At 51.0% G+C, this 10,739-nt stretch overlaps 1 protein-coding gene across 1 annotated transcript in view; it reads left to right on the top strand.

Moving 5' to 3' along the window:
• Positions 1-1,088, top strand: part of RGL2 (ral guanine nucleotide dissociation stimulator like 2) — a 35,075-nt gene extending 33,987 nt beyond the window's left edge. Inside the window, 1 exon segment of the mRNA XM_087954133.1 lies at positions 567-1,088. Coding sequence (XP_087810259.1) covers positions 567-1,088 — 522 coding nt within the window.
• The last annotated feature ends 9,651 nt before the right edge of the window (positions 1,089-10,739 follow it).

Genomic DNA, 10,739 nt, shown 5'->3' with positions numbered 1-10,739 from the left:
GGTCAGCAGGCTTGCCGCTGCAACGGGGGATCTTGCTCCACCTTGAGCAGCTATCCAAGTGTGTGGGTGCTGGCCCTCTGGGCCCTCTAGAGGATGTGATCTATTTAGGCGAAGCCACTTTCTTTTCCCTGCCACCACCCTGACTCATCGCATAAATTCCAGGGGGAACTGCCCAGTTTGTTCTCCTTGGCATCCTGCTGATGCCCTCTCTGAGTTACAGCCACGCCTCCCTTCCCCTGACCGGGAAGCATCCTTTAGATGGAGTTCCCCACTTCGCCTTGCTGATTGGGGGTTGGGGTGGGGAGGTAGGGGATGGTCCTGCGTGGTGTGGAGGGGAAACCATCCCTTGGCTTTGCACAGTGGGGATGCGCACAGGTGCATTCACAGTCACCGACCACCTGCAGCCTGGTTCCCGAAGGCTCAAGGCATGGTAGGGGTCCAAGGCCGGGAGTGGGGAAACCCCATGACCCTTTTGCCTCCCCGTTCAGCCCGTCTGAGGTTCTTTTTTCCTTCCTCCGTTCTCCCCCCTCCCAAGGATAACTCCCCTCCCCCTCGCCCTGTGCCAGGACTCCCCTGTGACTTGGGCCAACAGAGACCAGGATTGCCCGGATGTGCCAAAGAGGTTCGACAGGGAATTCTGTGTCCTGGGCTCTGAAGGATTCAACACAGGATGGCATTGGTGGGAGGTGTCCATGCAGGAGGTGGCTGACATTGCCCCGGTGCGGGGCACAGCCTGCTGGGCCATCGGGGTGGCCAAGGAGTCTGTCCGCAGGAAGTGGTGCTTCTATCTGAGACCCAAGGAGGGAATCTGGGCCATAGGGAAGAGTATTTGGGGGAACATTGTCGCTTTCAACAAGCATCAGCAGAAGCTGAGCTTGAAAAAGCCGCTGCAGAGGCTGCGGGTGAGGCTGGACTGCGAGGCAAAAGAAGTGGAGTTCCTGGATGCGGAGACAGAGGCTTCCCTCCACACCTTCCACACGGGGGCCCTCCTTGGGGAGACTCTCTGGCCATTTTTCTATCTGGGCCAGGAGGGGGTCACCCTTCAATGTGAGCAATTTCCACATCCTATAAAAGGTCTTTGGGACTGATAGTCCTCAACTTACAACAGTCCTTGTACTGACCAGAGTTGAGGAGCTCAGCCCCACCTCCTTGCGCCTTCAGGGGCACATCTGGCAAGAGGATAAGATGTGGTCTCCCCTCCCCGCGCCATGCCCGACCTCCTTATCCTTTTGCCATGCTCAGTCCAAACTGGTTGGGGGCTGCCAAGAGCTTCGTGATTCCGACTGACCGAGAGGTGGTGGGGCTGTGACCCAGTGATGCCTCCTGCCCCCTCTGAGCCCCCTTTTGAAGTGTCCCTTGTTTGGGCAAGACCCTCCATGCCGCCTCCTGCCAGGTGCTGCACCCTTGTGCGTTAAGATGACGTTTCTCAACCTGGGCACCTGGGAGATGTGCGGACTTCAACTCCCAGAATTCCCAGCCAGCAGAGCTACCTGGGGAATTCAGGTGTTGGAAGTCCCTGCATCGTCCAGGTTCTGCCAAGGTTGGGCATCCCTGTCTGACTCTGTGGCTCTCAGTTTAGATGAGAGAGAGACAGTTAAAGGGCCTTTAGAATCAGTAAAAGTGATACCTTAATACAGGGTGGGCAAACTTTTTGGCTCGGGGGCCGCATTCACTTTTAAAATTTGACAGACGGGCCGGGTCAGCACAAGATTTTTGGGAATCGCCCCCTTCTTCTCCTCCTTCCCCTCCCTCGGAGGCCCCCTGAGTCAGGAGTTGCTACTGCCGGCACGGCTCCACGCTGCTCCAGTCCCACGTTGCCTTGGGAAGGGAAAGGCAAAAAGGAAGAGCCGCGGTGGTGCTTTGCAACAGCAGCAGCGGCACCGGAGGTTCAGGCTCAGCGGCTCCTGGTTTTGCCTTTCCCTTCCCAAGGCAACGCGGGACTGGAGCCGCGTGAGCTGCGCCGGCGGTAGCAACTCCTGACAGCCCCAGCCGGACACCTGAGCAGAGCCGGGCAGAACTGCCTGTTGCTGGCGGCGCTGCTGCGGGTGTCTGGCTTCCCCAAAGAACCGCACCAGCTCAGGGCAACTGTGAGGAGCAAGAGGGGAGAGGCAGAGAAGGAGGCAGAGAAGGAGGAGAGCACCTGGCCAGTTGGGGAGGCTTCTTATGCTGCGAAAGAGGGCTAATGATCTCGGCTCCACTCTGCTTCTCCAACATCCGGCGCTGCCCTGTTCTGTGCGCCGGCTGCTCGGACTTTGCTGGGCCTGACACAGAACAGGGTGGCGCCGGATGTTGGAGAAGCAGAGCGGAGCCGAGATCATTAGCCGCCTCTTCGCAGCACAAGAAGAACAGGGTGGTGCCAGACCATTGGAGAAGCGGAGCAAAGCCGGAGATTAGTAGCTGCCTCTTTCGGGCGCAGAAAGCTTCCCCCAACCAGCCGGCTGGTCTCTTCCTCCTTGGCCATACAAAACAAACAGACAGAGAAGGAGGAGAGCAGCTGGTCAGTTGGGGAGGCTTTTGTGCTGCCAAAGAGGCAGCTAATGATCTCCGGCTCCACTCTGCTTCTCCAACATCCGGCGCTGCCCTGTTCTGTGCGCCGGCTGCTCGGACTTGCTGGGCCTGACACAGAACAGGGTGGCGCCGGATGTTGGAGAAGCAGAGCGGAGCCAGAGATCATTAGCCGCCCTTTCGCAGCACAAGAAGAACAGGGTGGTGCCAGACCATTGGAGAAGCGAAGCAAAGCCGGAGATTAGTAGCTGCCTCTTTCGGCGCAGAAAGCTTCCCCCAACCAGCCGGCTGATCTCCTCCTTCTCTGCCTGTTTGTTCTGTATGGCCGAGGAGGAGGAGACCAGCTGAGAAGCACGCTGCCAGGCGGGGGCCACGTGGTGCAGGGCAATACGCCACCGCCCAGCCCTGGCTTGGGAAAGCAGTGGGCGTTCCCGGGCGGTGGCCTTGGCCCCGCTAGCAGGAAGCAGCTGCCCAGCTCCGTGTTGTGTGTGCAATTTTTGGCTGCTGTGGGTCTCTTTGGCTGGCCCCAATTTTTTTTTCAGAGAGGAATATTTTTTTTTTCAGAGGCGGGCCGTATTAAAATGACCAACGGGCCGGATGTGTCCAGCGGGCCGTAGTTTGCCCACCCTGCCTTAATACCTGCATGCGATTCTACATTTATGTTTCTCTGAACTTATTAAAAACTTATGAAAAATTTGTGGTATTCAAATTTTTTAACTACCGGTTCTGTGGGCGTGGCTTGGGCATGGCATGGCTTGGTGGGTGTGGCAGGGGAAGGATACTGTAAAATCTCTATTCCCACCCACTCCAGGGGAAAGGTTACCATCAGTTCTCTGAACGACTCAACATTTCCATTACCGGTTCTCCAGAACTGGTCAGACTGCTGAATGCCACCTCTGATGCAACATGTTTATGTTTTATTTGTATCGTTTATCTAGGCGATTTACAGACATTGAGTAAGTTTTTAAGATTACCTTTGAAAGCGTCCATGACAGAATTAGAAGTTAGTGGCAAATAATTTTTAAAGCTAGGCAGGCACTGTCAGTATATAAGAAATTAGGAGCTGGGACAGCCATAACAAGAAGTCAGCCAATGGGAACTGTTTGCTGACTGAGAAACAGGATCTGTTGTTGCTAGGTCAGACAGCTAGGAGCCTGGGCCTGGTTTAGCTGATTTCTCTTAAGAAAGAAGTTCTGTGCTCACAGCTTGTGTCAGCTTTGGAAACTTTATTCAACGCTACCACATAGCTTGAGAAAGTGGGAGGGGGTGATTTTAATTGAGTAGCTCTTAGGAGACAAAATAGAATTCTTTTGTTAGTTCAAGGCGATAGAGTGTGGCGCAGGAACAAAAAGGAATTTACTTTGGGATTGGTTCATGGGATGCGATGATGACGGGAAAAGGGCATAGGTTGTAGTTTGGGACATTGTGGGAAGTCTGGGAAACTTTTAGTTTCGAGATGGAGACACAGACTAAAATGGGTGTCAGACCGTGGTCCCTCTAAATCCCAAGAAAGAAATACTCAGACTCCATGGTGTAGAGCAGAATTATTCTTTTACTGGAAAGTAAAGTGGAACCGACAGAGCCAATTCCAAAACTAAGGAATTGGCAGGTAGAACACATATACAAAGGAATAGAATTGCTCCCACCCCCCAAAGTTCAAATGATTCTTCCAATTAAATCTTCTGAATATGATCATGTGGTCATCTCCAGGTGGTGATGAGGCTATTGTCCGTTGACCTTGACATATTTTGATAAAAGTTCGCAGTTGCGCAAAAAGGGATAAAGGCTAGCGAAGAAATGGAAAGTTAAAGAAAAGAATCCCCCCTCCCCTTGCTAACCCAGCAAAGGAATGCAAAACACCTGCCTTTTTCCCCTCCAAGATTCCCCCCTCCCACCGTTTCATGACAGCCGAAAGAAGTAAATTAGCATAGCAGCAAATATGCAATAGTTAAAAGACAGAATATAGTTATTAGGAAGATATCTTGAGGCTGACATTCGGACCCCCTAGAAGAAGGACATTTGTCCCTGTAAGAAAAAATAATCATATGTTAACATTGGCATACATCTCTATGGTTTATCAGGGTATTTGGCATAAAATTTCTTAAGCAGTTCAGGAGCCCTAATGTCTTTCTCATTAACCCACTCAGCATAGGACGGAGGAAAATGTTTCCAAGCTACAAGATATTGAATACAACCCCTCCATTTCCTAGAGTCTAGAATTTCTTTAACCTCGAAATGTTGTTCACCCTCAATCAACAGTGGTATGGGGGGATCAGACTGGGTCGGTCTCAATGTACAGGTATGTTCGGGTTTCAACAAACTGACGTGGAAAACTGGATGAATATGACGAAGAGTCTTTGGTAAAGTCAGTTGAACAGTCACCGGATTTACAATCCTCTCAATGGGAAAAGGCCCCACATACTTAGGACCCAACTTCTTCGATTTCTGGGTGGTCTGCAAATATTTGGTCAAGAGGAATACTTTATCCCCCACCTTATACAACATCTGCGGGGCTCGCTTCCTGTCAGCAAATTTTTTATGAGACTGATGCGCTTCATCTAAAGCTTTACGTGCAACCGGCCAATTAAGTTGAAGTTGAGATATCCAGTCGTTCAACGATTGAACACTGGGGTTTTCGCCAGGCAGTTCAGGTATGGGCACAAAATCTTACCCTGTTGCTATTTTGAAAGGAGTAAACCCCGTACTGCTGTGAACAGAGTTATTGTATGCCACCTCCGCAAAAGGCAGTAACTCCACCCAGTTGTCTTGCTGATAATTTATGTAACATCTTAGGTACTGCTCTAGCACCCCGTTAGTTCTCTTGCAAGCCCCATTAGTTTGAGGGTGGTGGGCGGAGCTTAAACTCTGGGTGGAGCCTATTAACTTCAAAAATTCCCTCCAGAAATTCGAGGTAAATTGGACTCCTTGGTCAGAAACCACACGCTTGGGTACACCATGCAACCTGTAGACATGAATAATGAACAGTCTGGCCAATGTCTTCGCCGAAGGGATTTTTGAGCAAGGGATGAAGTGGGCTTGTTTGGAGAACAAGTCAGTCACTACCCAAATGACTGTGTGTCCACTGCTTTCGGGTAGGTCTACTATAAAGTCCATGGAAATTTCCTTCCAAGGAGCAGTTGGCTGAGCCACATTTTGCAGCAAACCTGGTGGTTTACCAGGAGGTCTTTTGGCTGAAGCGCAAACTGGACAACTCGCCACATAAGTCTCGATGTCCTTTTTTAACGAGGGCCACCAGAACTGCCGTTTGACCAAATGTAGAGTCTTTACAAACCCAAAATGACCAGCCACTTTGGAATCATGAGTTTGTTGTAACACTTGGCATCTCAGGTTTTGAGGTACATACAATTTCGCACCTATCCAGGCTAGACCATCTCGAACGGTGCAGTTATTCGAATTTGCCAGGAACCACTCATCCGTTTTCAAAGCCTCCTTAAATTGTTCCATCAGGTCAGTGGACAAATCTCTCTCCTGTTTTCTCTTTTGCACGCGGGTAACTACAGGGGCAGCCAGCTGTGTAGTGGACACGATTGGCCTTATCTCTTCTTTACGAATACTGTTGTATTGAGGCATTCTAGACAAAGCATCTGCCATAAAAAATTTTCCCCCTGGAATATATTTCAAGGAGAAATTGAATCGCTTGAAAAACTGAGCCCACCTAACTTGCTTAGGAGATAGCTTCCGCGGAGTTTTTAAAGCTTTCAGATTTTTATGGTCAGTCCATACCTCGAATGGGTGCTTCGCTCCTTCCAGAAAATGCCTCCAAGTTAGTAGGGCCCAACGGACTGCAAAAGCTTCCTTCTCCCACACAGCCCATCTCCTTTCAGTGTCAGTCAACTTACGGGAGGTGTAGGCGCACGGTTGTAGTGTCCCCTTCTCATTTAATTGAAGTAAAACCACCCCCACAGCCACATCGCTCGCATCAGCTTGGATCACGAAAGGGGCGTCCATGTCTGGGTGTTTCAGCACTGGTTCTGCAGCAAATAGTCTTTTTAGCTTTTCAAAAGCGGTTTGGCACTCCATGGACCAATTCAAAGGTTGACTGGGCTTTGGTTTCGTTTCCCCCTTTGTCTTCAGGAGGTTGGTGATGGGCATGGCTATTTTAGCAAAAGACGGGATGAATTGCCGATAGAAGTTGGCAAATCCAAGAAAACTTTGAAGTTGTTTACGGGTTCTCGGTGGGGCCCAGTCCAATACAGCTCGCACTTTCTCTGGGTCCATCTCAATGCCCACGGGGGAGATACGATATCCCAAATAGTCGATTTTTTCTTGATGGAACTCACACTTGGACAGTTTGGCATACAATTTGGCTGCCCTCAGCTTGTGCAACACAGAGCGTACCAATTTCACATGTTCGTCTCTAGTCTCCGTGTAGATGAGAATGTCATCAAGGTAGACTAGAACCCCCTTGTATAAATGTTCGTGAAGCACTTGATTGATCATTTGCATGAAAACAGTAGGCGCCCCCTATAGGCCGAAAGGAAGAACATTGAACTGGAAACAACCCATCGGACAGTTGAATGTAGTCTTCCACTCGTCCCCCTCTTTAATCCGGATTCGGTAGTACGCCTCCCGCAAGTCCAACTTTGTGAAAATCTTCCCCTTTGCCAAGTGGGCTAACATGTCCTTCATCAGAGGGAGGGGGTACACGTTCTCCACAGACACTGCGTTCAGGTTTCTATAATCAACCACCAGACGTTTGGAGCCATCTTTCTTCTCGCGGAACATCACAGGGGCCGCCACTCGAGGTCTGGCAGGTGTGATGAAACCACGCTTCAGGTTCTTGTCGATAAACTCCCTCAATTCTTCCAGCTCCCCTGGTGTCATCGAATACAGCTTCGGTTTTGGGAGCGTCACCCCCAGTAGAAATTCAATACTGCAATCGGTTGACCGATGGGGAGGGAGCTCATCGGAAGCCTCTTCACTAAACACTTCTCTTAAGTCCCAGTACTCTTTCGGGATTTTCTCCTCCCCGTCCATGCGTTTGACACCTGCGGAAGCTGCCTCGGCCAGAACTTGCGGCTTCGGATGGGATTTCTCCTCCCCTTCCGGATATTGTTGCTCCTCCCCTTCCGGTGGCCGATCAGTGCGGATGCGTATCCACCCCTCTCTCCAGTTCACCTGGGGATTCCACTTCTGAAGCCAGGGAAATCCCAATATTAGAGGCTGTTCCATCCCAGGGGCCACAATAAAGCATAGGATCTCGCGGTGAGTTCCCATGGTCATCTCTAAGGGTTCCGTTATAAAACGTGCTGGGCAACCTCCCGCCACAGATCCATCCAGTTGACAGAAAGCTATGGGCGTTCTTAAAGTTCTCAGTCCAATGCCCAGACCTTTAACTACTTTCATGTTTATTACGCACCTCGTGCACCCCGAGTCCAATAAGGCCAACATCTCTCCCTCGGCCCCAGATGTAGGATCCCTTAACTTTATGGGGATGGTCATGGGCCCTTGGTTAGGACTTACCGAGACATCATCTTCCGAGTCGGTCTCGCTCTCGTCGAGTGGGGTTGGAGGTCCCAGCTCCTCTCCCGCCTGAAGGGCGACCTCTACAACCTCTCTCGTTTTCAGCCTGGTTTCGCAAGGCTTGGTTGAGGGGTTTTCGGGCTTCCTCCCTGGGCCCCGTGTTTTTGGGGGTCCAATTTGACCCGGCAATCCGCCATCCAGTGGCCCTCCTTCCCGCAACGGAAACAAGCTGTGGTCTTGGCTCTTGCCGCCATCCCTCCCCTTTGGGGGGTGGAGGTCTCTCGGAGACGTGGGGGGAGTGGTTTTCTCCAGCCGGGGCCTCCTCTGCGTCTGCTTCGAGCTAGATCAATATCCACCTCTTCCGCCAGCAAGTACCATGACTGCAAATCACGTGGGTCCCTTCGGGAGAGGCATAGGTGGTATACATCTTCATTTAAGCCATCTTTGTAGGCTTCAACCAGAGTCTCTTGAGGCCAAAGTCGGATATGGTATGCCAGCTGCCTGAACTCCTGGGTGTAGTCTGCAACCGATCTTCCCCCTTGGGTTAGAGTTTTCATTCTGATTCTAGCCCTTCTCTCTGCCAGGGGGTCCTCAAATCTTCTCCTCAATGCAGTCATGAAAACATCAAGGCTTTGCAATTGGGGGGAGTTATCATTGAACAAAGTCACCACCCAGTCTGCTGCCATCCCTTCCAGGGTTCTGGTAACACATCTCACTTTGGCTGCTTCAGAAATGAACTCCCTTTCAAATTCTGCCATATAGCTTCCAACTTGTACCAGGAAAAACCCCAAGTCTCTGGGATTTCCTCCAAATTTCACATCTTAGGGAGGCAGGTGGCGTCTTCCAGGAAGCACCCCTATTGCTGGGGCTCCCCGAGCGGTAGCGGGTGGCTGCGCCGGCATAGGCTGGGCTAGGGGGGTGGGGGTAGCTCGACTTCCCCGGGCTGACCTCGCTCCCTCTTCCCCCTCATACCTTGAAGCCGTGCCGGGCTTTTCAGAGACGTCCATAAGGAATCTGCCGCCTTGCTCCAGCCTGCATTCCATCTCCTCCCCCTCTTGTCACAGCCAGTCCCTCGCACCTCTTCGTCTTACAGTGATTCTGGGAGGAGGGGGGGTCTTCAAGGTCTCTCCAACCAACCCCCAATGACCATCTGGGCATCTCAGCTGGGGTTTCTTCCAGAGTCAGGTCGGCCAGTAGGTCAGCAGCCGGCATCTCTGGTAGCAGCATCGGCTGCCCCCCCGCAGCTCCCTGGTCATCTTCATCGCTGGCTGGAGACGACATGAGATGAAACCCCCTCGGAAGAAAAATTGCTGTTTTCTCCAGGTGGGTTGATGTGGGAGTTTCGGAATAATGTCAGACTGTGCTCCCTCTAAATCCCAAGAAAGAAATACTCAGACTCCATGGTGTAGAGCAGAATTATTCTTTTACTGGAAAGTAAAGTGGAACCGACAGAGCCAATTCCAAAACTAAGGAATTGGCAGGTAGAACACATATACAAAGGAATAGAATTGCTCCCACCCCCCAAAGTTCAAATGATTCTTCCAATTAAATCTTCTGAATATGATCATGTGGTCATCTCCAGGTGGTGATGAGGCTATTGTCCGTTGACCTTGACATATTTTGATAAAAGTTCGCAGTTGCGCAAAAAGGGATAAAGGCTAGCGAAGAAATGGAAAGTTAAAGAAAAGAATCCCCCCTCCCCTTGCTAACCCAGCAAAGGAATGCAAAACACCTCCTGCCTTCTTCCCCTCCAAGATTCCCCCCTCCCACCGTTTCATGACAGCCGAAAGAAGTAAATTAGCATAGCAGCAAATATGCAATAGTTAAAAGACAGAATATAGTTATTAGGAAGATATCTTGAGGCTAACAATGGGTATGTTACAACCTCCAAGTCCTCCCCCCCACCACACACCCAGAAAGAAAATTACCCCCTGCAGAAAGTATCCCTCCAGGGTGAGGATTTTATCCTGGCCAAGGGTGGATCCAGTGCCAGTGGATTCCAGCACCGGGGATGCCCTGGCCCCAAAGAGAATGAGCAATCCCTTCCCAGCAAAGGGATCTGCACAGGCAGCAGGAAGCAGCCACTCCCCCTTTCCCCAGGCAGGGAATAAGGCAACAACCAGCCTCTTCATGGCAGGCCCCAAATCACCCCCCACTCGGAGCAACCCTGCAGAGGCCCTTTTTTCCAGAAAGCCCAACCTTGGAAGACCCTCCCAAAGTAGTACGTGCCTCATCAGGCTCCATTTATTCCGGCTCAGCCTGCGGTTCCACCTCCCCCCTCCCAGACCAGACCAGATGCTGTTCAAAGCGACTTTGGATGGACGGCATGAACATTTTGCTTATTTCCTCACTCGAATCTGGTCTCACATAGACCAATTTGGAGGCCAATGTGCAACAGAGCGATCCGGTCACCGCAAGAACAGATGGGATGAATGAGGGGGATGCTTTTGATTGGGTGGCTCAATTTCACTACAAAAGGCCCCAGAGCTACAGGATGTCAATGCGTTTATTGATTTGTTGAGATTCAGATTTGAGAATCCAGAGTGGCAGAAAATGAGGACAAATTAATGGAAATGAAACAAGGCAAGTGACCCTTATCAGACTTTGTATGGGATTTTCGAAGGGTCACGAGCCACCTCATGGACTGGCCTGAAAGAATCATCTTGCACTATTTCAAAAACACCATTGACCCAGAAGTAAAAAAAAGCCTGCAACATTAGAGGGATACCTGAAACGCTACAAGCATGGTA

This window comes from Notechis scutatus, chromosome 2, assembly GCF_049901735.1.
Source record: "Notechis scutatus isolate UNSWTSFEM ecotype Mainland chromosome 2, rNotScu1.2, whole genome shotgun sequence".
NCBI classification, from domain to species: domain Eukaryota; kingdom Metazoa; phylum Chordata; class Lepidosauria; order Squamata; family Elapidae; genus Notechis; species Notechis scutatus.
Note: the sequence above shows the minus strand (reverse complement) of the source record. Positions and strands in the feature narration are given on the sequence as shown.